The 23479-nt window shown below is 57.8% G+C and overlaps 9 protein-coding genes across 9 annotated transcripts; 7 read left to right on the forward strand and 2 right to left on the reverse strand.

The window, feature by feature from the left end:
* The first annotated feature begins 107 nt into the window (after window positions 1-107).
* Window positions 108-802, forward strand: J3D65DRAFT_615755 (40S ribosomal protein uS10). The gene is made up of 2 exons (XM_066799370.1): window positions 108-594; window positions 660-802. Exons 1-2 carry the CDS (start codon window positions 332-334, stop codon window positions 742-744), a joined length of 348 nt encoding a protein of 115 aa, XP_066657513.1. The 5' UTR covers window positions 108-331; the 3' UTR covers window positions 745-802.
* Window positions 803-2091: 1289 nt separating this feature from the next.
* On the reverse strand, window positions 2092-3402 carry J3D65DRAFT_549717 (uncharacterized protein; the record flags this gene model as incomplete). The annotated part of the gene is made up of 2 exons (XM_066796967.1): window positions 2092-2542; window positions 2774-3402. 2 exons carry the CDS (start codon window positions 3400-3402, stop codon window positions 2092-2094), a joined length of 1080 nt encoding a protein of 359 aa, XP_066657514.1.
* A 1247-nt stretch (window positions 3403-4649) lies between these two features.
* On the forward strand, window positions 4650-6283 carry J3D65DRAFT_549116 (uncharacterized protein; the record flags this gene model as incomplete). Its single annotated transcript, XM_066796938.1, has 4 exons — window positions 4650-4763; window positions 4862-5252; window positions 5301-5785; window positions 5846-6283. The coding sequence occupies 4 exons, from the start codon at window positions 4650-4652 to the stop codon at window positions 6281-6283; spliced, it is 1428 nt and encodes a 475-aa protein (XP_066657515.1).
* Window positions 6284-7445: 1162 nt separating this feature from the next.
* On the reverse strand, window positions 7446-9228 carry J3D65DRAFT_615764 (GRASP55/65 family protein). The gene is made up of 2 exons (XM_066799371.1): window positions 8921-9228; window positions 7446-8847 (listed from the first exon to the last, which is right to left on the reverse strand). The coding sequence occupies exons 1-2, from the start codon at window positions 9098-9100 to the stop codon at window positions 7762-7764; spliced, it is 1266 nt and encodes a 421-aa protein (XP_066657516.1). The 5' UTR covers window positions 9101-9228; the 3' UTR covers window positions 7446-7761.
* Window positions 9229-9416: 188 nt separating this feature from the next.
* J3D65DRAFT_665349 (RNA cap guanine-N2 methyltransferase-domain-containing protein) lies at window positions 9417-10329 on the forward strand (the record flags this gene model as incomplete). The annotated part of the gene is made up of 4 exons (XM_066802835.1): window positions 9417-9529; window positions 9582-9680; window positions 9732-10227; window positions 10288-10329. The coding sequence occupies 4 exons, from the start codon at window positions 9417-9419 to the stop codon at window positions 10327-10329; spliced, it is 750 nt and encodes a 249-aa protein (XP_066657517.1).
* Window positions 10330-10970: 641 nt separating this feature from the next.
* Window positions 10971-14719, forward strand: J3D65DRAFT_584822 (uncharacterized protein; the record flags this gene model as incomplete). Its single annotated transcript, XM_066797743.1, has 2 exons — window positions 10971-11699; window positions 11748-14719. Exons 1-2 carry the CDS (start codon window positions 11213-11215, stop codon window positions 14717-14719), a joined length of 3459 nt encoding a protein of 1152 aa, XP_066657518.1. The 5' UTR covers window positions 10971-11212.
* Window positions 14720-16013: 1294 nt separating this feature from the next.
* J3D65DRAFT_615773 (linker histone H1 and H5 family-domain-containing protein) lies at window positions 16014-16901 on the forward strand. Its single transcript, XM_066799372.1, has 4 exons — window positions 16014-16210; window positions 16297-16322; window positions 16471-16493; window positions 16584-16901. Exons 1-4 carry the CDS (start codon window positions 16138-16140, stop codon window positions 16810-16812), a joined length of 351 nt encoding a protein of 116 aa, XP_066657519.1. The 5' UTR covers window positions 16014-16137; the 3' UTR covers window positions 16813-16901.
* A 338-nt stretch (window positions 16902-17239) lies between these two features.
* On the forward strand, window positions 17240-18593 carry J3D65DRAFT_240375 (uncharacterized protein). The gene has a single exon (XM_066794754.1). It carries the CDS (start codon window positions 17599-17601, stop codon window positions 18286-18288), a length of 690 nt encoding a protein of 229 aa, XP_066657520.1. The 5' UTR covers window positions 17240-17598; the 3' UTR covers window positions 18289-18593.
* Window positions 18594-19697: 1104 nt separating this feature from the next.
* Window positions 19698-23184, forward strand: J3D65DRAFT_615782 (uncharacterized protein). The gene is made up of 3 exons (XM_066799373.1): window positions 19698-21150; window positions 21207-22167; window positions 22218-23184. Exons 1-3 carry the CDS (start codon window positions 19991-19993, stop codon window positions 22947-22949), a joined length of 2853 nt encoding a protein of 950 aa, XP_066657521.1. The 5' UTR covers window positions 19698-19990; the 3' UTR covers window positions 22950-23184.
* The last annotated feature ends 295 nt before the right edge of the window (window positions 23185-23479 follow it).

The raw sequence follows: 23479 nt of genomic DNA on the forward strand, positions 1-23479 counted from the left end.
ACCGTCATCCAGCGATCCAATGTCAGCCGTTTGACGCGCTAACCTTAACAGCACTAGCGCGCCAAGATTTCTTTCCGAACCACGCACAGTTGCCGAAAATGCGCCCGCAATTCCAAACTTCTCTTCTTCAGCACCGCGACAATCTGAGCAGCTGCCAGTCATCACGTTACCGAGAGGAACCCTCCGAGTCTTGACTGGAAATTTCACTTCATAACCGTACGTCAAAACCAGCATCCGCGCGCTTCACCGAAGTCAGCCAGCAAGCCGCATCGCAGCGCTCGCTCTTCTTCTCTTCACTCGCTAACCACCAGCGCCTGCAGAATCGCCAAAAATGTCTTACAACAAGGAGAAGGACTTTTCCGAGGGTCCCAAGATCCACAAGATCCGCATCACTCTGACCTCGCGCAAGGTCCAGTCGCTTGAGAAGGTCTGCCAGGAGCTCATCGACCGCGCCAAGAACAAGGACCTGCGCATCAAGGGCCCCGTCCGCCTGCCCACCAAGAACCTCAAGGTCACCACCCGCAAGACGCCTTGCGGTGAGGGCTCCAAGACCTGGGACACGTACGAGATGCGCATCCACAAGCGCCTCATCGAGTAAGCACCGCCGCCGCCGTTTGTGAGACGTGGTTTGGAGACGATGAACTGACATGGGTTTGTAGCCTCAACGCCCCCACCGAGGTTGTCAAGCAGATCATCATCAACATCGAGGCCGGTGTTGAGGTTGAGGTCACCATCGCCGCTTAGATATACCCACGGGCAGCGCGACGGAGAGACGCAGCAGCGGACAAAGACATTGGGCTCTTCATGTAGATTCTAATCCCATGAACCGTCCATTGGCGAACAGCGAGGTTGCAACGTGCGTTGTTGGTGTTTGAATGTGCCGTGCCGTCCAGCATGCATTCATACCACTCATCGCCCTTCAAGGTAAGCACACTTTTTTCTTTTCTTCTCCTGCAATGGACACTCCCACAAGGATGAGCATTTTTACACTAGTTATCCCTGTCTGAAACACCCTGTTGAGAAACGTATTCACACTCTGAGTCCACCATCAATTTGCAAAATTGCACAGCAAACAGAATTTGGAACATTCGCTGACTTGTTTGCAAAAAGGTCGAACGATAGACGTGCCCGGTTTCGCAGGTGATGCGCATACGTTCCAGCCCCACGACCCGCTTATCATGAATGAATTCGTGCCCATTGAAGTCATGCCGAAGTCAGAAAATTCACCGTGAATCTCCCACGCAGAGCCTCCAAATCCACTAGCGGAGACGTCTGAATCCAGGTAGGTAGCGTAGTGCGAACAACCCCAACCAACCAGATAGCAAACCAAACAAATAAAACAATTCCTCTTCTCCATGCCACCTCATCCCACGTCCAAACCTGAGTCCCGTAAATCTCCTCGCCGTGCGTCATGCCATCAGATATCCGTGTCCGCCATCACACAGCATTTGCATCTCCTCACCAAACTTGCTACTGCCACATCTGTCTGTTTTTACCACACCACCCTTCTCTACTCGTTCCCCCACGTCCTCTCTCCCCCTCCCCTCCCTTCTCCCACGCAGCGAGACAACCAAGCTGCCGACTATAAGTCGCGGCAGTGGTGTGGTAGAGTACGACACCCCGCACTCTCGGCCCATCCGTCAATGGCACGAAAGCATGTATTTACATGTACGCAACACAAACTCTCGCTTGCAAACAACGCTCCTACTGGCGGGAGGAAGCTATGTATGTACAGTACAGGATCCAAAAGCGCAAACACGCGGGTGGGAAGGTGTGCCGTCATCTCTTGAGCATCTGCCCATTGCGTGAGGAACGGGGCTGAGGTGTCTTTTTGCTGATGGGGCTGGAGCTGTGAATGGCAGCGCCCAGACGCAACTGATGGCGGCAGCTCTTTTGGCGGTATGCGGTCGTGGACGCATGCTGTCTGGAGGAGCCATGATGCCCTCTCATCTTTCCGCAACTTGAGCAGTGGGTGCACACCATGCGCGCAATGGAAAGGAGGCGCGCGACGCGGCGGCAGGCAGAACGAGCACTCGACGAGGCGTGTCTATGTGAATTCGATAGCGGCAGCGAAAAGACCAGCCTCCCATCTCACTTGACCCTCAACTCCTCGCCAGACGCCAGGCGGAGTATACGCGTCGACGCCCTCTTCACCACACCATCAGCATTAACAGCAAGCCGCCTCCGCACCTCGTCCAGCCCGACCCTGCGCGTCCGCAGCAGACTGACGCTGACGCCACGATTCCGCTTCTCGCCGTCGTGCGCCGCGACCCACGCGCGCGCCATCAGCCGCCGCGCGATGTCCGCCCCGCCGCCCTCCGCCCCCGTCGAGATGTTGCCGCCCAGGAACCACGGGTTGTCGACCCGGTCGAAGCCGTGCAGCAGCAGCGTCAGGGGCAGCGCCGCGTGCCCGACCAGCTGCGCCGTCACGAACGGCTCCAGCGCCGCGTACGGCACGCCGTGCGGCGAGTAGAGGACGGACAGCGTCGGCTCGCGGTCGCGCGTGGGCGACGCGTCCGGGACGCCGGCGCCGGGCCCGGCGCTCGTGAGGGCGCTTGCGATGGAGCTGTGCGAGCGCGCGGAGCGGATCGTCGTTGGGTTGTCGCGAATTTGCTGCGGCGCCGATATGGGTTTGCTGGGCCGGTTGAGCTCGGAGAGCGTCTCCCGTGCGTCGCGGAGGCGCGCGGCGGCGATGGTCACGTCGATGGAGGCGGCGCGTGGTTTGGGAGAGGGTTTGGGGCCCGACGAGAGCGATGTGCTGGTGTTGGTGGACTGCGTTTGCAGGGAGCTGGTCTTGACGCTGGGGGAAGGTCGGGTGGGGAGGTTGATGAGAGTGTGGCGATTAGGGGTCAGGACGCTGGTTGGAGCGCGATAGGTGATGCCAATGGCTTTGTGGAGGCCGGTGATGTCGTTCTTTTGCGATATCAAACTGACGGTGACTTGGCCGGGAGAACCCAGTGGCGAGAACGAGGGCAGCTCAATGCGAAGAATGGTGGATTGGTCGGTTGCAGAGTAGAGTGGCAGAGACTGGACAACGTTTGGCTTGAAATGCTTCCATTTGCGTATTCTTGCGGCGGCCGCCGGCGCCGCGACAATGAGAGACTGCGTGTCTGGTGGGAGCTGTGTCAAGGTTTCTTTGTGGCAATGGTCCGGTTTATCTTGCGATACAATGACCAGGTCCGGCTCCGGCAGGTCAGCGAGGGAAGACACGCATGGCTGGGCTTGATGATGCGAGACTGAGAATGCAGAGGTCAGGATTTTGGCGGGACCCGTCAGCCATGGGTCTATCAGGACGGTAAAGGCGCCTGGGAACTGGGCGACGGATGGTGTGTCTGGAGCGATGGACGGAGCGAAGACGAGGAGAAACGAAGCGTCGCCGTTCAACGCCTTGACGACGAGCATGTTGCAAACAAGACAGTCATGGCGAGAGCAAATGGAGGCGTATTCATGGAACGAGGGGAAGATGGCAACGAGACGGGCGGTGCGCGCGAGGCAGCATGTTGTCCTGGCGGAACATGTATCGATTGGAAGCGGTCGAGGTGGTGGAGAGGCTTGGGGGGGCAGGATTAAGCGAGGCCGACGGTGGTAAGCTTCTCGAAGGCGCGGAGAAGTGTGTCTATCTGACACTGGGGAGGAGAGCAGAGGGCCGACGACCTGGTCGACAAAGCCGACACGTTGAAGCAGCAGGGATTTGTCGCCGCCGGCCGGGGCGAGGTTGAGGTGCTTCTTGAAGAGGCGAGGGGAGGGATTGAGGGTCCTGATGGCCGTCGAGAGGAGCAGAGGCGGGCAAATTGAAGCGCACAGACTGGAGGCATGGGCTGGTCGCCGGCGCCGTGGCTGGCTGACGTCGACCATTGTAGAAATGATGATTTACGGGACGAGATAGCCTTGGGCGCCGTCGTGGGCCGGGCTGTCCCTAGCCACGGCAAGCCATGTGGTGTTGGGGAAGAGAGACGTGACTGCACATGGCCGATGCACCATGCCGTGCTGCTGCTGGAGATGACTTTGCATGAGGATTGACGGACCTGACTTGGTGAGATGAATGGTTGGCGCCATAGCTCCAACAGCTCCCACAGCTCCCAGTGCCCGCGTCGAGCTGGAGCTCCGTCGGGAGCCACAAAGGGACGGAAGCTCTCCAGAGCTCCAGCGGAACGAATAGCGGCGACATGAGACGACCATCAGCAGCAGCCGAAGTGGCCATGGCCCAGAAGACATTTTTTTTTCTTCACAGCACTGGGGCCGGCCGGCCAATCACCGAGGCAGCATCAGTCAGAGCTTTGCAAAAAGAGGGAACCCTAGCTTCTGCACATCCCCGCATGTCTCTGCTCTCTGCTCTGCTCTGCTCTGCTGTGCTCTGCTCTGCTGTGAAAAGCCGGAGCCCCTCCTCGACAGCTCCCCCAACACGCTCCCACCAAGATACCTTGCCTACCGTACCGTACCTTGCCTTGCCTTGCCTACCTTGAGCTACAGCTCAGCTCCGCTCAGCTCAGCTTCACCCACTCGACACCTCTACATCTCTACCGACTGCTCCTCCACAGCTCCCTCGACGCCCATTGATTCCCGCCCTCGTCCGCTCGACCGCTCCTCTTGTCCACTCCACTCCACTCCCTCCACTCCTGCGCCCGCTCCTCCTGGGTGCATGTCCTGCCATGCCGCCCCCTCGCAACCTCACAAACTCCTTCTCCGTCTCCGACAGCACCAATGAGGTCGTCTGTCCGTTGCGCAACCAAGATGGCTCCAGCTGCCGCAAGCGCTGCCTCGGTGTGAGTTCCGTCCAGGTCGCCCGCAACGTCATCGATTCAGCCTCAGTCCAGCCAAGAGCTTCAGTTGCCTCCAAGACACTCTGCTGACCCTCAATCAGGAGAAGCGCTATCGCTCCATGCAGGAGCACATTCGCCGCGCCCATCCCGAGCATTACATCCCGAAGCTGCCCGCCACCGAGGAGAGCTTCGCCCTGATGGTCAACACCCCGCCCCACGAGCGCCCTGCCCCTCCACCGACAAATGCTGCCCCTCCTCCTCAAATATCAGCTGGTGCGTTCGCGGCTCAGAACATGACTGCATGGGCATATGGTCTGACTCCCTCAGGCCATGTCGGCGATGCTGCCGTGTTCTTCCAAGACGACGGGACTCCGCGATCGTCGGACGAGATGCGCCGCGGCTCGCTGCTGCCCGCCGCCAGCGCCGCCGCAGCACTGGCACAGCTCCACAACCACAGACCAGACTATGAATGGGACTCTGAACAGGTATGCCGTGTGCTCCGCGGACGCTGAGCTCAGCTGGCGGCTGCCAATCCAGCAGCGCATCACCATTCATTGCCATTTGCGCGCACTTGCGTTGCGACAAGGTGCTGGACAAAGCTAACCGTGACAACCCAGGATGTCTTGTCCGACCCAGAGTCCAAAAACAGGCACAAGGCGCGCTTCGCGGTGGATCCCCAGCTCATGGGAGAAGGTGAATATGCTTACGGGGGAAATACCTCGACGCCGCGCGAGTTGCTCCCCTCGTCGCTGGCACACTCTCCGCCGGGCCGCTCCTCTACCCTGCCCCCCATTCCGCGCTCCAACAAGTCGCGCCCTCGCAAGAATTCCGTGACCCTAAATGCTCGCCGCCCAAAGCACGAGAAGCACAGGTCCCGGGATTTGGCGCGGCGCATGAGCCACGACCGCAAGGCATTCTCGGTCGAACCGCCCAGCTCCACCACCAATGCCTATGGCAAGCGGTGGGAGGATCTCATTGATGCTGCCGCGTCGGCCACCGAGGAGGACAGTCGAGATTTGACGCCCGTAAGTTGCAGCGTTGCACCCACCTGGGCTCTAGACGTTTGAACTCACGCTGCACCGTAGATCCCCGGGTCGCCCCACCACCACCACCTGAACCGTGCCTCGCTGCCGCCCTATGTGGCTTCCCAATTCCAATCCTACCACGCCTCACCACTACAGAACACGTTGACGCCGCCGCCGCCCGACCATTCGGGTCTTGAACCCTTTCCCTCGGTCGAGTCGTCCATCGAGTCGACCCAGTCGGGCCACAACTTTCACATTTCGTCTCAAGGCCTGTCCGACTCGTCTCCGACCTATGGTCAGTCGGTGCACATTTACTGCGCTGCATGTCGAAGGTTGTCGCTCCTGCGTGCAAGCTATGCCTGTACCGAGTGCATTTGTGGTTTGTGCCAGGACTGCGTCGACGTGCTCTCGAGCGAGCAAAATCGCAACCGTGCCCGCTGTCCCAAGTGCGGCACGATTGGCGGCAAATTCAAGCCCTTCCAACTAGACATTCGGTGATGCGTGCCCTGCGCGTAACCTCGTTGTAGGTGACCCATCTTGCGCTTCCGATCTTTCCTTCCTCTTCTTCCCAACTGCCCCTTTTAGACCTGGTGTTTTCGCTTCATTCCTTCCATCTCGTCGCCTTGAATATTCCCCCGACCAACTTTTCCTTACTTTTTTCTCGACTACGTGGCGCCTTGTCTTTTTTGTTTTGGGTATACCCTAGAGTCGGAAGCAGAGCGAGCAGGCAAGCATGCAAAGCACAAAGCAAAGCAAGCACGCACTCCAAACGAGGGCTCCGATCTGCTTTTGCTGACGATACACACGAACTACTACAACATCATCACCTTTGCCGCCACCACCACTACCATCACTACTACCACTGACGTTTTCGCGGCGAGACACTGAGAGAGGAAGAGGCTGCTATTCATGGCGACTCAAATGACTGGTCTCTCCCCCTGATTCCTTTCCTTCTACATCTTTCCCTTTGGTGGTCTTTTTGGTTGGTACCGAGAGGCACACTGCAAGCATTTTGTCCCCTTGGACACACCCCCGACCTACACGCATAGACTGGATTTGGATCTCTGTTTTTTTGTTTCGTTTTCGTCGTTCCGTCGTTCCGTCTTTTGCGCAAAGTTGGAGTGAATGGCGTTAGTCGTGTTTTTTTTTTGGAGTTTGGGTTGGGTTTGGTTGCAGTGCGATTTGAATTGAAATTTCCCCCTCACCCCCGCTTTCCTCCTCCTCCTTCTTTCTGGGAGAGCAGGGCAGAGGATGGATGGATGGATGGATGGATTTGAATATACATATGTAGGGCCGGGGCAGAGAAATAGTACTGGCTACATACCTGTAGATTGTGCGCTTGTATGTATGCACGCACGCACGCACGCAGCTGGAAGGAAACAACAATAACCACTGATGCAACATGTCTGACTGACTGACTGCCCTTGCTTCATTGTGCGCTATGTCGATGTGATTTGATTTGCGGGTCAATTGGGAATTCTCGGGTGTACATATACGTGTGTGAAGCGGATCTACTCGCTGAGTATTTATTTACCTATTTGACGTGGACGGTGGTGGGGTTTTGCGTGGTGGCAGGCGAGGCAGCTCACGTCGTTTTATTTGTATACATATATATATATATATATATATATATCTGTCGAGTAAACGAGCAAGCAAACAATCCGTTTTCTGTCTATCTGTCAGGAGTCGGTGAGCTAGGTAAGGTAGGCAGCTCTGTACATGTGGGACGCGGCCAGCGTTTGTGGGCTACCTATCCGGGACGGCGCGAGCGTGCGGGGCGGGCATGCGGGGCAAGAGGTGTGGAAAATAAGTGTGGAAGTCCGGTAGGATGGATGGATGGATGGATGTATGTATGTATACGCGTGTGCCAATGACTTGTTATTACACGCAGTCCAAGATACCGCGTCTCCTCTCTCTCTCTTTCTCTCCCTCCTTATGTGGTCTACTTATTACATCCCGCCCCCTCTCGCTCTCCGCTACCCAGTCTTCTCATTCAATTCCGCCTCGCCCTCACCTTCGCCCTCGCCATTCTCAAACAGCGCCTTTTCCTCTTCGACTGACGGCGGACTCCCCGGTTTGCTCCCCGCCGCGTCCTTTGGCGGCGGCCCCGACGGTGGTCCGCCCGAGCCTGCTCGAGGCGGTGGACCAGCTTTCGGCGGCGGCGGTCTGCTGCCGCTGCCGCTGCCCGACCCGTAGTCCAGCTCGCGGCTCTTGGCTTCGCCTTCGGCGAAGTACTCGTCGATGCCGCCGGCGCCGCCGCGTGAGCTGGCTGCGTGGTGGTGGCGGGCTTTGGAGCGGCGGGCGGGCGGAGGAGCGGTGGAGGAGGAGGATGAGGGAGGAGGCGGTGGTGCTAGTGTTGCTCCTGGGGGCGGCGTGTTGGTGTTGGAGGCGGAGTGCGGAGCGGGCGAGGCGCGTAATGAGCTGGCGGGCATGGCGTCTGCGGGGACGAAGAAGGACGACGGCGTCAGCGGGGCGGGCTCGAAGCCATTCTGCGCCGCTGCTGGTGCGGTGCCCGCCGTGGTGTACTGCGTAGGCGCCACGGTGTGATCGGAACCGTCAAAGAGGGTTTCGCCAGGGCCGGCCGGCGGCTCCTCGAGCGGCGCCGGCAGCCGGTGCAGCGCGCCGAAGCCCAGCACGCAGCCCAACAGGCCCTGGCCGCCCCAGCTGCGGCTCGGCGTGATGGTGACGGGCCGCGTCACGTTGTACTCGTGGTTGTAGACGAAGAGGCGCAGCGGGCGGTTGGCGTAGTCCTCGACCAGCTCGCCCAGCCCGCTCTCGCCCTTTACCAGGCCCTCTGGGCTGCCGATGATGTAGTCGCCATACGGTAGCAGGCCGGCCACGTCGGCCGGCGAGTTGGGGGATACGTCGAGGATGTGCCACACGTCGTCGGTGCTGGATAGTGGCGTCCATTGCAGCGAGAGCCCGAGCGTCGGGTTGTCGGCCGGGATGGGCACGTATAGCTCGCGGATGCGCTGCCCTTTGGCGCTCCATATCCCCAGGCTGATGGTGGTGCCCGCGCTGTTGCGGACTTCTTTGGCGAAGAGCGTTGGGTCCGGATTGTCCTGGAGAAGCACGCGGGTTAGCAAGGTGCCTAGGTACAGTCTTGTTGGGATCGTGGAGGGGGAGCAGCATTACAACTGTGCGCCCGTTGATTCCAATGATGAAGTCGAACCACGGCTCCAGTGACAGCGTGTCGTTGGTGTTGCGCAGGATCTGGAATCCCCATGCCCCGTTGTCGCCGCCGTTGTTGCGCTCTCCTTGCGGTTCGGCGTCGAGCCGCGCAATGAAGCGGTTGAGGGCGCCAAACATGCTCATTTTCGCTGATTTTCCGCCTGCTGTCCTTTTTCGTCTGGGGTCCGGTGGTGCTGAGAGCGAGCGTGGGGAAAGTGTGGGTTGGGGTTTGTGGAGCTGTTGTCGACGTCGTGTTCTGTGTTTTGGACCCCTGTTCGGTTGGTGGTCATAGCTTCCATCCCGCTTGCATCCCGGCGGCGTTCTTTTCCTCACACCTCGCTGTCCGGTCTGCTCCACATCACTAACCCATCTCCAGTGTCTTCGGTCCTCATTGTGCCCCACATTTTCGAGATCGCTGGAGATCGGGGCTTGAGCTCGCTTTACGCATCTGTCAAAAGTAATGGAGGAAGAGGAGTATTACGAATACTATGGCGAGGATGCGTACGAGGAGGAGTACGAGCCGACTGCATGGCACTATGAAAGTGTCGAAGAGGTTCCCAAAAACATTCGCAAGTAAGGCCAGCCCCGGTAGTTGCGTGATTTTGGGGCAACTGACACTCATCAGATATTTCCACCAGCGATACCATCTCTTCGAGCGGTATGACGAGGGCGTGTTGCTAACAGACGATGCCTGGTTTGGCGTTACGCCGGAATATGTTGCCCGGTATGTCGTAACCATTCGTTTTCCAAGAATGCTTCTGCTGACTTGGCTCAGAACCATTGCAACACATGTCGGCAATGCAGCCGGATCCGAAAAGACGACCATCGTCGACGCCTTTGTCGGCGTAGGTGGCAACGCCATAGCCTTCGCGCTCTCGGGCCGCTGGGAGCGCGTCTTTGCCATTGAGAAAGACCCGGAGACGCTCAAATGTGCCAAGCACAATGCCGAAATCTATGGCGTCGGCAACAAGATCTGGTGGATCGAAGGCGACTGCCTCGACATCGTGCCCAAACGCTTCCCCGACATGAAGGAGACCGTCGTCTTTGCCAGCCCACCCTGGGGAGGCGTCAGCTATCGCCACCAGCCCGTTTTCGACCTTGAGACCATGCAGCCGTATGGTTTGAAGGAGCTATATCGCACGTTGAGCCGGTGCTCCAAGGAGCTGGTTCTTTACCTCCCTCGCTCGTCGGATCTGAATCAGGTTGCTAGGTATGCTGCTGATGGAACCAAAACTTTGGTGGCGCACTACTGCTTGAGAGGCGCGAGCAAGGTAAGATATGTTGACAAGTTTTGTTGACTTCTGGCTCCTTGCTCTAACTACTGGTAACAGGCCCTCTGCGTATACTATGGCGACTTTGGGAGCGTCCCCTGAGCGACATCTGGTCTCTCTTTACCCAATTCAATTTTCGTACGGATTGACTCACGGGCCATTGTTCACGTGCGAGGTCACGATTCCGTCGCCCAAGTTGTTCGGATGGAACCATGACTGCCGCGGTCGAATTTTGCAAGGCTAGTCGACTGGCATTTACGTCCATTGTGATGGATGGGTGCCCACCTCTTTCCGTGAGCCCGTCGCAGTTGCGGGCGACACTAAATGAATGAGACGGCAGCATCAAGACTCCCCAAGCAAGATTTAGGGGAAGTCGTGGATCAAAATGAGACCACTGGATGCTCTTGGGAGCATCTATTCTACTTGCAAGTCCGGGACAGTATGTAGATTGCGTCCGGGTTGTCTGTGGGAAGGTTAGATCATTGTGGTTCTGCGTGGTTCTCAGAATGGAGACATGACAGATCATGACAATTTTGAGCTCCATGTCAGAGTTGAAGTCTTTGATATGACGTGAATTCTGTAAATCTTGAAGTGAGGTTGAGGCAATGACCACGTCCCAGGTGATCTCAAGGAACTGGGTCCTAAATGCCTGACTAAGCGGCCCGCTCGGGTGAGGTCCGTGCGCAGGAGGCTTGGCTTGGCTTCCGTCCGCCAACGCTTCACGTCAACTGCGGTGCCACTCTCCTCCCACCCACCTCACCAGACGACTGCGCTCAGTTGTCGCTCGCCGAGCTCTCACGCGGATGAGCTGACCACACCCTACAAAGCCAAGCACGACTCAGAGGTTGTGTCTGCTGCTGGCGAAAGTAACCTCTAATTGCTGTCGTCGCAACAGCGCGCCCCAGGCGATCGTACTGGAACGACACCTCTGACCTCGCAAACCTTACGACTCTCGAGTCCGGCGCACCTTCCCTGACCTTCCAACATGCCGCATGCCGTAGATCAGCAAGAACAGGCCGATGAGGAGCTCATCAGCCAGTTGCTTGCCGCCGACCCCACCCATAATCCGCTCGATGGACTCCTCACCGGCGAACGGTTCGACCACGAGCCCAAGGCGGACGATGCCGTGGACTACGAGGATATCGGGGACGATGACCTGGCAGAGGAAGATGTGGCAATCAAGACGGAGAATGCGAATGGAGACGTGGATGCCGACGGCGATAATATCATGGACGATCTCTTCTCGGAGGCAAAAGCTGGCGACGGCGCAGATGCAGAAGGCGAGCACGACGACTTTGATGACTTGTTCGGCGACGGGCCTTCGTCGCCTCCGCCGACGCAATCCCAGGAATTGAACGATGCGCAAGTTTCAGCTGCCACCGAAGCCATTGCAGCGGCAGACTATGCTCCAGGCGCGCCCAACTCCCCGCCTCCTACGCAGATATCGAATCTCGATCACAGTCCAAAGAGCGGTCGCGATGAGCCCAGTTTGAAGGCCTCAGCGCTCGAACAAGGAGGAGGCGATGAAGAGGACGATGATGAGGACCTCAAGATACAAAGGGAGCTTTTCGCAGAGGCGCAAGCACGCCTTCGCAAGGGTGGAGTGGAACCGGAGGCGATTCCCCCTGCGCCGCAAACCGACCATGATGTGTTTCAAGCAATCTGGCACAACTATGAGCCAGGGGGTGTGCTCCGCTTTGGCGAGCTTCTGCCTCATCGGCGCGCGTATTACGTGCCCAAAGTCCCGTTCAAGCCACCAAAGGCTGTTCAACCAACAAAGGTCAACCTCGACATACAAAATGACCAGGAAAAGGCGTTTCGCCTGCCTCCTTCAGCTTCTGCGAATCGTAACCAACGCTCCAACGAAAATGAACACAAAGGCCTCCAGCTCATCACCGAGGCCGAGGCTGGTGAAGAAGAGAGTGACGAAGATCACACAATGCTGGACGACTTTGATCCAAACGAAAGATTTGGAGCCGTCACTGGTAACGACCTCTTGATGGTTGTAGACAGTTGGGATATCCCTTCACCGGACAGCATGTCTGAAGCAGATGGGCACGAATTTACCGCCACAGGTCCACGAGACATGCCTACAATCTTTGATGACTGGGACCGCGAAGAAAAAGGACGCCCTCGCAAGAAGCGCAGAACTGACTCGGGTAAGAGCTTACCGGTATTCCACGACGCGTTGCCAAATCTTGAAGAGCCCGAAGATGTTACGGCAAAAACTGGAAAGAAGGTCGTTCTTGATCTCAATGATCCCGAGCTACTCTTGGACATTCAGCAGCCAGACACCGCTCGCAAAAAGGCTCGTCCACAAGACTTCCGTCGCGAGGTCAGTGGTAGTCTCACAAAGTCTCTCTTCCAAAAGTTCAACATCTCCAACGACGAGAGTTACGACGTTTTGAAGCACAACAACCGCGAAAAGGTGCGGAACATTACCAACTTGAACTCGCTGGAGCACAGCTTGCCAGCTGTGCGGTTGCAATTTCCCTTTTACAAGCTCGAGCTGGCCCCTCGAGACTGTCGTGCATTCCACAGGCCAAACATGACCTTTGTTCCAGGCCAACTGGTCAGGTTCGAGAAGCAAAAGTCCAAGAAGAAGAAGGATCTCAAAGGCCAGGACCCCAAAACGCTCTACGCCAAGTCGGACGACCTCTCTCTGCGCGACAACTCCAACATGCTTCTGCTGGAATACTCGGAAGAGTGCCCAACCACACTGTCCAACTTTGGCATGTGCAATCGCCTCATCAACTACTACAGACGCAAGGACAAGGACGACAACTTCCGCCCCAAGCTTGATCTCGGTGAGCCTGTGGTGCTGAGCCCCAATGACCAGAGTCCCTTTGCCATTTTTGGCAACGTTCATGCCGGAGAAACGGTCCCGACGCTGCACAATGGCATGTTCCGTGCACCTGTATTTGCCCACAACACCAAGCCTACCGACTTTCTTGTCATCCGGACCACCACAGGTATCCACGGCACCGATTGGTACATCCGCAACCTCCAAAACTTGTTCGTCGTCGGGCAGCAGTACCCTTCGCAGCAAGTTCCTGGAATACACTCTCGAAAAGTCACCGACATTTCTAAACGACGCCTCAAGATGATTGCTTACCGTCTCTACAATAAGAATGTAGACAAGCGATCACCGCTGACCAACCACATGATTGCCGACCACTTGCGCGGTAGTGACATTGCCCAAAATCGCGGCAAGATGCGTGAATTCATGCAATACGACAAGGAGGTTTCTTCGTGGAGACCAATGCCTGGAGAGACACTCCCGGATGAAAGTCAAATGCGGGGATGGATCTCACCAGAGGACATTTGCCTTCTTGATGCCATGCAGGTCGGCGTCAAGCAACTCCAGGACGCAGGATACCAAGAGGACAACGATGTGGCGATGGAAGACGAAGATGGCGAGGCAACCGACGCGTATGTGCATCAACAGCTGGCCCCTTGGAACACTACCAAGAACTTCCTCGAAGCCAGTTCGCGGAGGGCGATGCTGGAACTGCACGGCAAGGGCGATCCCACAGGCCGCGGGGAGGGCATCAGCATGATCAAGACATCGATGAAGGGCGGCTACAAGCCACAAGGCCAAAGCGCCAACGACAAGATGGACGCCAAGGCGCGGAAGGACATTGGCGGGCACAGCTACAACGTCAAGGAGCAGGAAGCAAACTACAACGCGGCCATCAATAAGATTTGGGAGGCGCAGAAGGCGAGCTTGTCCTCGAACATCGAGCACTCCGATGTTGAGTTGGATCCGGATGACGCCGGAGAAGAACGCGTCGAGACCATGAGTCGCGGGAGAACACCCCAGTCTCAATACGGCACACCCGCCACTGCCCGTCGCGACGACGAGACTATGAGTCAATTCAGTCGCTTCAGCACATCGAGTCAGTCAAGAAACAGGGTCCTGAAGATTGTCCGCAGAGTTCCCAACAAGTATGGGAAGCTGGAGGTGCAAGAGGAGCTCGTGACGGACCCGACCGTCATCAGGATGTACACTGAGAGGCGCCGCGACGAACAGGTGGACTCGGTCGGACTTGGGCAGCTCAAACCCACCGGAGACGAGGACACGGATGCTCGTGCTCGCAAGCGTTTGATGCTCGAGCTGCAACGTCTTGAGCGCAACAAGGAACGACGCCAGGTCCGCGAAAAGGCAAAGGCTGCGTTGAGCAACGTGGGCATCGGCCCTGACGGCAAGGCTATTGGAACGACGCGCAAGTGTGCCAACTGCAACAGACCTGGCCACATCAAAACCAACAAGAAGATGTGTCCGATGCTCAACGGCATCGCGGCCACCATTGAAGAGTTGGAAAATGTCGAGGCAGCTAACCCCGGCTCGACGTACCCTCCTTTTGGAAAGTCCAAGAAGGGCAATGCCAACGCCAACGCACCAACAAGCAGCGCAGCTTCGCCCCCAGGACCGGCGACATCACAGGCAACTCCTCAGCAACCACCACCGGAGTTTGAAATGACGGGGTGAACGGCGTTTCCAGCAGAGATTTTTAGCATTTTTAGGGACGGCAAAGCCAGGCGCAAAAAGGGACGGTAGGGGCATGACAGGAGAAACACGCCGTGGAAAGGGACAGGGGAAGGGGAAAGAGCTGATGGGATCGGGCTGGAAAGATGCCACATCGGGAGCATTCGTACGGGACCACGGTGGGCACGAGGCACATGCTCAAAGCAGAGAGGGTCGCCGAACGAAGAATAAATCCAAGGCTAGAGATAGCGAATACATGAAGTACCACGAGTCCGGTGCCGTCGAGTAACACATGTCGACTACCAGTGAGGGCGACGGGGGCATGACCGAGAAGCAAAGTGGCTGCTGGTGACACAGGAGCGAAAGGTGCCTGGATGGGCGTTGAGACGGAGCTTGTCATGGGGCTGAAGGCTGGTCGACGTGGCGCATCTTCTGTCACAAGTTGGGTGTGAGCAGCAGGAACAGCATTCAGCATCGGAGGCTCTGAGATTCCCATGAGGACGGCAAGGAGATGACGGGCAGGTCCTGAGCCACTCAGACGGAGGGCGAGGGACAAGCCATGCGCGATTTCGAGATGGTGGTCACGAGGGCGCGTCTCCTTATCCACCGCACCCCATGTGAGCTTGGGCTACTAGCGCCACATCCAAAGAAGTCGGCAGCGGCCGCTGACGGCGGGAGTGGACAAGTGACTCGAAATGGACGGGCTGGGCGTGGAGAGCAAAGAAAGGAGCAGTGAGACAGCGTCTGAGGGATGGGGACGAATTGGCTGGGCCCGAAGAGGCACTGGAGGGCGGAGGAGGGGAAGGCAGGGTAGGTAGGAAAAGGCTACGGCGGGCGATAAGAGCTAGGCACGACGTTGCGCAGCGGGAGATGGAGCTGACACGGGGAAGTCTTGGGGAGGTGGAGGCCGGGGTCGGGGTCGGGTCGAGTCAAAGGAAAAGACTGTGGTGGTTGCTCTGGGCAAGGGTAGGTGTGTTGGCGCCAGGGTCGAGGTGGAACGTGGACGAGGGGACGTCTCGAGGGCGCAGGGCAGGGCAGCGGGCATGAGCACGCAGCGAGGGAGAGAGAGGGAGGGGCAGAGACAGCCAAGCGTGAAGAATCAAGCTAAGATGGACGCCGATTGCCAGTAGACAGCAGCAGGCAATAGGGCGTCAGGAAACGTGGACGACAAAGATGTTGTGGTGTTATGGATTAGGTTTAGCGTTGAAGTGCGAGTTGATGAGATGGTTTGATTTTCAGCGCTGCGAGCTCAAAACCCCCCGCCTGCCCACCTCACGCGCGCCCTCGACTTCCCGGCACCTCTGCGACGCAGCAACAACCACCGCGCCAACGAAATCTCGCGCTCAAACAGCCCATCATCCAAAAGCCTGCCTTCTGCTCCATCCACCCCATCCATTTTCGCAATTCCCATTCCATCAGCCATGCCTCCCAAGAAGTCCGCCGCTGCCGCGCCCAAGAAGGCCCCGAGCTCCTCCGCTCACACCTCTTACCAAGGTTTGTCCCACGCACCACCACCACCATCCGCTGCAATCGCATCATGCCCATCTGCTTCGCCGATCAATACTGACTCTCGTCCCCAGCCATGATTTCCGATGCCATTACCGCTGTAAGTCTACAAGTTCCGGCGCATCACGGTCGCAAGCGACGAGCCCGCGTCGCCTGGCCGCCCGCCCCGCCCGCCTCAACCACGACCGCTTTGACGACCCCCAAAGCACTGCAATGCAGCAAGCTGACGCCTAGTTTTTCCCCCGTAGCTCAAGGAGCGCTCCGGTAGCAGGTGTGTTTGCCCCCTTTCCCCCCGTCCGCGCCTGACGCCCGTTGAGGCGGGGCGCTGGTTTGGCCTGTTGGGAGACTGACGTGTCCGCAGCCGTCAAGCCATCAAGAAGTATGTCATGGCAAACAACAAAATCGGCGACATCACCGACAACCAATTCAACCAACACATCAACCGCGCCATCCAGCAGGGTGTCGCCAAGGGCATTTTTGACCAGCCCAAGGGTGAGCGACTCCATCTCGTTGAACGACCGGCGCATCCAGCGTCTTTTCCTCGCCACTGGACTCGAGCTGACCCAAACAAGGTGCCTCTGGCCCCGTGAAGCTCAAGAAGTCGGACAGCAAGGCTAAGCCCGTCGCCGCCGCTACTAAAAAGGAGCCCGCTGCTAAGAAGGCCGCCACCACGACCAAGGTACATTTTATTCACCCCAGAGACGCGTGATATCAACCATACTAATCCAGGCAGAAGGCTGCCCCCAAGGAGAAGGCTGCCGCGCCCAAGAAGGAGAAGGCCGCGCCCAAGAAGGCCCCTGCTCCCAAGAAGGCTGCCGCCGCCGCTAAGCCCGCAGCAAAGAAGACTGCCACCAAGGCCAACACCGGCCGCGGCCGCAAGGCTGCCGCAACCACCTCTGTAAGTTTTAACTCACCAAGCAGTTGCAAATGGTGCAACAGTACTGACTGTTTTCGCGCAGGCCCCCGCTGTTGAGGACAAGCCGGCGACGGTCCTCGGGAAGACCAAGTCTGGCCGCGTGACCAAGACCAAGGCACCCGCGGCATCGGCCAAGCCGGCCGCAAAGGCGGGCACCAAGAAGGCGGCCGCTGGCAAGAAGGCGACGCCCAAGAAGGCCGCTGCGTAAATGACGACGTGTTGAGATTTGGGTGATTCCAATTCTGGCAGGCGTTTTTTTGCGGGTTGACTTGAGCCTTGTTGTTTTTCTTGCCTTGCGTGTCCGACAAGCCTTTCTTGTTGCTGTCGCTGTTCTTTTTTTCGACGCCTCGTCGTCGTCGTTGTCGCACTTGTTGCTTCTCGGCTCTTCTTCGAAATGGGTACGGCTGGCTGGCTGCTACTGCGGTAGTCGAGGTAGACCGGACCGGCTGGCTGGCTATCTATGTGGTGGCTACCTGGTCATCCGATCTACCTGTTGTCTGCCCTGGCTGTCGGTCTGTCTTATGATGAACGGCGTCAATCCTGGGTTCGGGTACGGTGTGTTACGGGTACGGTACAAAGGGCGCGAGGCCGAGCCTCGCCAGTCAGTCAGTCCCGCTGGTGCCAGGCGGGCAAGCACACGGGATGGATGGACGACGGGACGAATGAACCCTTCGGTCCTCTCTTCCACCGCGTCGCTGCTTGCTTGCTTGCTTGCTTGCTCCTTCGCTTCAACAACGCGACTGACGGACTGACGGACTGCACGGAACCTCTCTCCTCTCCTCCCGCCGTCTTGCTCTCCATTCCTCTCGCGATTGACGGACGGGCGGGGTGGTTCCCCTTTCCCACTTCTCTCTACGGGCTATTTTTTCCGCGCACCTCACGTTACGGCTTTCCCTTCCTTTCCTTTTTACCCCTCTCGTTCTCGATCTTTTCTCGTTTTTGTCTTGGTCTGCTTTTCTGCTTTTTAGTCTCGCAACGGTCGTCTCAAGGGAAAGGAGTGGGTGGGTGGGTATGTGGGGCTGCACGGCGTTTTCTGGGACGGAGCAACTGCCTGATGTATGTACGTATGCTTCGTACGAACGAAACCGACGGACGGAGGGGGGGTGGTGGGGGGGTGGGCTTGCTTGCCACGTCACGGCAACATCAATGAAAGCAATCTGTCTGTCTGGCTGTCGGAAGAATGGATGATGTGCTCTTCTCGTCAGTCTTGTGGTTGATTGACTGCTATGCCGTTGATGGTGTCCTGTTCACTGCCATCGGTTGAGTGGGTGTGGGTAAACAGCCGCAGTTGCTGAACGTGTCCAGTCTCTGCCTAATGTGTTCTGATAGGCGTGTGGTACAGTACAGTAGGTATAGCACGCATAGCACAGCACAGCAAATATACACATGCGCTGCCGGTCAACGCGTTGCACAATTGGCGGTAGACAGCCGTGTGTATGGACACGATGCCGGCTGGAGATGAGACCACCATCATTTCAGGTCGCATGTCTAGTCTGAATATTGGGAAGAGTTGTGAACATGTATGTGTTTATATCCATGTCAAGTGTGTATGTTTATGGCTTCGGTTGGGCGCGATGGTGGTGGTGGTGGGCGGGCGGTGCGGAGCGGCAGGCGGGACGTTGGTCGGGCCGATTGGATGTTTTGGGCGGCGTGTTTCCTTCGTGGTGGCTCCGTGCGTGTCTGGGCGGGCAGGCGACTTGGCGGCGGATGTAAGGATGGGTTCAGACTTGAGATGGGGAGGGAAGGTGAAGACGGAGGGGGAAGAGGAGAAGGGGGGAGGATTATAATGTTGTTGGTCAGCCTCGAGGCATTTGATTATTGATGGTTGTGTGGTCACGGTGGTGATGTGGTGTGGCTTTGCGGGAGACGGGCAGGGGGGAGATGATGATGGTGCTTGGCGAGTAAGTGACAGAGAGGGAGCATGAATGGGACGGTGGGACAAGCGATGAAGAAGAGACGGCGATGGCGAAGTTTTGGAGCAGCGAGTGAATAATGAGCACCGTGGCTGGACAGGAGGAGCAGTCGTCCGTCTTGTCTTGGCCATCCATGATGCAGCGTGTTGCTATTCTGGTAACGGGTGTGGTCAGGTCCAAGTCGTCGGCCGCGGCGCTCCACGGGTGACGAAGCTGGACCTGAGGGCGTGGCAGCAAGCAGGTTCTGCATGTCGATGGCTGTACTCGATGGAGGCTGGAGTGCACCGAAGCGAAGCAGGGCAGCGTGTTTCAAAGGGCGTACATGTAGAGATGGAGTCGGCAGCGAGGGAGAGCGAGACTGTCGCATCGCAGGGCCCGAGCACGGCAGCACAGCCGCAGCGTCATTTCGGACGGTCGATTCTCCGGCCCTTTGGCGTCTTTGTCATCGCACCCTTCCCTTCCCTTCACAGAGCAGAGCAGAGCAGAGCAGCCAGCCCAGCCCCCAAGAGAACGAGGAGCCAGCATCTTCACCCTAAGCCTCCTTTCCACCACTACTACAGTACCGTACACTACTCTCCCACTGTCCACCGCCCGTCTTCACTTTCTCACTTTCTGCCGCCTCGTCCAGCTCTGTTCTGCTCTGCTTCGCCGTCGTCCAGTGATACCCCAATCTCATCCTTCTTTTCCTTCCTCTTCCTCTTCCTCTTCCTCTTCTTCTTCTTCTTCTTCTCTCCCCTCCTCTCCCCTCCGCCTCCCTCTCCTTTGCGCCAGTCGTCCCAAGCCGCGCCCCGCTGCCCGCCTTCCGTTGCGCCCGCCGCTCCCGCTCGCCGCCCATCAGCGCAATCATATCACCTAGACGACTGGCCCCCCTCGCTCCCCTACCGACCCACGCCTCGCCTCGCCTCGCCTTGCGTCGCCCACTCCCATGTCCTCTGCTTCATGACTTACCTGCTCATGCTGCACTCTGGAGACATGCCGTCCTTCCTCGCCGATGACACCGACCGCTCCGCATACTCGGCCCCGCTGACTGAAAAGTCGCTCCACCTCACCAACGGCGACTCCAACCCTCACCACCTCAATGGGGACTTCTTCCACCGCCCCGACCGAGTCCTGACCAACGGCACCTCTTCGACCAAGACCACCTCCTCTTCGCTGCCAAACGGGGGCCCTGTTGGCGGAAACGGCGACGTCAGGTCCTTCACCCTGCAGACCGCAACAACAACATCAACAACAAGCCCCATGGAGACGGTCCGCTCCGTCGCCCCCGAGAGCCCGGCCCTGGCCAGCCCGCTCGACGCTGGCCCTCGCGATGACGGTTACTTTGCTGCCGTGCAAAACGGCGTTACACAGGACGGCTGTCTGACAACACACGTCAAGCTGGAGCCAGCATCCGTAACAAGCGAATCCTTCCAAGCGACGAGGGTCGTCTCCTCGCCTGCATCCTCGGGCATGCTCTCCCCAGCCACTGCCTCAGACTCTGCACATCAACGCAAGGCCTCGACCGCCACAAACACCTCGTACCAAACCGCCCCCGACGCGACCTTGCGCGTGCCCACCACGGCCCACCGGCTGTCGTCGCCGCCCGCTCTCGGATACAACCCACCCACGTCGCCCTCGAGCAGCAACCCCCCCGTCGCTCCTGGTCTGCAGCACCGACATACGTTGGAGGTGCCCAAGGCCCAAGGCTATCGCTCCTCCAAAGACGCTCCCCGCACGTCGGACGACCAAGCCGTCCTGGCAACCGGCCGCTTCTCCCCAAACACACCCACTCGGAGACGAGGCTCCATGTCGCTGGTGAGACGGACGACGCGCTCCATGCAGTCGGACGTGCATCTCGACGAGGTCCCCACCGACGAGGATGCCGCGCGCTGGGCGGAGCACATACGGCAAAAGAGGGCTAGCAAGAGGAAGAGGAAAGAAGACGAGGATGACGACAGGGTGGTTGTCGGCACCAAGGTCGACCAAAACCACGTCAACTGGGTGACGGCGTATAACATGCTAACCGGAATCCGCTTCACCGTGTCCCGGACGCATGCCAAAATGGACAGGGAGCTGACCGATGCCGACTTTGTTGCAAAACACAAGTTTTCATTCGACATGTAAGCCCTGATGCAGCCACACTCGCCAAAAAGACTTTTGCTGAACGTATCGACAGTGCTGGTAACGAGCTCACCCCTTCAGCCAAGTACGACTTTAAATTCAAGGACTATGCTCCGTGGGTTTTTCGACATCTTCGCCAAACTTTCAAGATCGACCCGGCAGACTACCTCATGTCATTGACCTCCAAGTACATACTCTCCGAGCTTGGGTCTCCTGGCAAGAGCGGCAGCTTCTTCTATTTTTCCAGAGACTACAAGTACATCATCAAAACCATTCATCACGCAGAGCACAAATTCCTCCGGCGAATCCTCAAGGACTACTACAACCACGTCAAGGACAACCCCAACACCCTCCTGTCTCAGTTTTACGGACTTCATCGCGTCAAGATTCCCTATGGCCGCAAAATTCACTTTGTGGTCATGAACAACTTGTTTCCCCCGCACCGCGATATTCACCGGACATTTGACCTCAAGGGCTCGACCATTGGAAGAGATTTCAAGGAAGAGGATTTGGAAAAGAATCCCCGCGCGACCCTGAAAGATTTGAACTGGCTGAGGCGGAACCTGCATCTCGAGTTTGGACCGATCAAGCGGCAGGCTTTCATCGACCAAATGGAAAAGGACGTCAAGCTGTTGCAAAAGCTCAAGATTATGGACTACTCGCTTCTGGTTGGAATCCACGATTTGGAAAGAGGAAACGAAGAAAACCTGCGGGACAAGACTTTGCAGGTTTTCCAGCCTGGCGGAGAGGACGCGGGCGAAAATGTACCAAACTCGCTCATGCGGACACCCTCCAAGCTGGAGAATGCACGCAAGGCCAAGGAACTCCGCCAAATGATCAAGAACCAAAGACCGATCCCCATGGACCAGACGACCAACAAGATGCCCGACGACGTCCAAGAGACGCGGAAACACTTTTACTTTTACTCGGATGACGGGGGTTTCCAGGCGACGCATGAGGACAACGCGCCGGGGGAGGAGATATACTATCTGGGCATCATAGACTGTTTGACACACGTAAGCATCACAGGATTTGGAGAAGCGTGCCCATGCTAACGCCCTTGCAGTATAGTTTCATCAAGAGGATGGAACACTTTTTCAAGGGACTCACGGCCCAAGAGTCCCAAATTTCGGCCATTCCGCCGGAAAGATATGGCGACCGCTTTGTCCGCTTCATCAGCGGCATCACCAAAACGCGCGAGCGCGCCGAGGAGGAAAAGCAGGAGCACCAGCACCAGGTTTATGATGACCCGCAACTGCGGGGTGTCAACATCCAGCCCACCAAGACAGAGGAGGTCATGGAAAAGGCCGAACGTGTAGCCGACCGTTCCGTTCGCCACGGTGCCAACGAGGAAAACGTCCCTGAGCGCCGCATCCACCCCATTCGCAGCCCGTCTGCCGAGCGCGGCGAGCCGCACGGCAGCATTCTGCCCATTGTCGAAGAGGCGGGCGAATCAGCGAGCGTGGGTGGCCGCAGCAACGGCGGTCGCAGCGCAGAGACTTCGCCACGCCTCGGGCCCGCCGGTGGGTCCGTCAAGCCTCCGCCGACGCCGCCAAAGGACTCGAGGGATGGCGAGGCTGACGTGCGCCCGCCGACGCCGCCCAAGAACGACGGATACCAACCTGCTTCGACAGTCTCGCCGCCCACGCCTCCCAAAGATGACCGCGGCCGCGGCAAGGACAAGTCGCTGCCGGTGCCGCCGTCGTACTCGGAGACGTTTACGCGGAGCCCGTCGAGGATGAAGGGCATGCCGGAGATGGAAGAGGTTGGGTTGAGGGTGGAGGCCCGGGTCAGCTGATTGGCGTCGCCGGCCACACCAGATTGAGCCTCTTGCCGGGCATGCACAACACCAAGAAAAAAAAAAAAAAAAAAAAAGCATGAGCGCACAAAGCGCAAGCAAAAAAGCTCTCCATCTCTCTCTTGCAAAGTACGTTGTGGTGGTTGAAGGATACCCCATGTTCGAGTCTTGTTGTTTTGCTGTTCCCTTTGTCTATTTGTATCTTCGTCGTTCAGCGTCCGCTGCCATTTTTTTTCTTTCCTTCCTGTTTTTCGTCTCCTTTTTCCTTTTGCTGCTTTTGCTTTTGCTTCTGCTGCTGCTACTGCTGCTGCTACTACTGCTGCTGCTCTTGCTGGCGCCGTTTTGCTACGTATGTATGTGTGTATGTATCTATGGCTACGGTGGATCAAGCAAGCAAGCAAGTAGACAAGCTGGCAGGCGGGCAGGCAGGCAGGCAAGCTAGCTAGCTAGGCATCTCGCTCTCTGCATATTGGTTTTCCTTGTGTCATCATGGTCTCCCCCCACCCCTTTTTCTCTTTTCTTTCCCTCAC

This window comes from Phyllosticta citribraziliensis (genome assembly GCF_038025025.1).
Source record: "Phyllosticta citribraziliensis strain CPC 17464 chromosome Unknown J3D65scaffold_3, whole genome shotgun sequence".
Lineage (NCBI taxonomy): Eukaryota > Fungi > Ascomycota > Dothideomycetes > Botryosphaeriales > Phyllostictaceae > Phyllosticta > Phyllosticta citribraziliensis.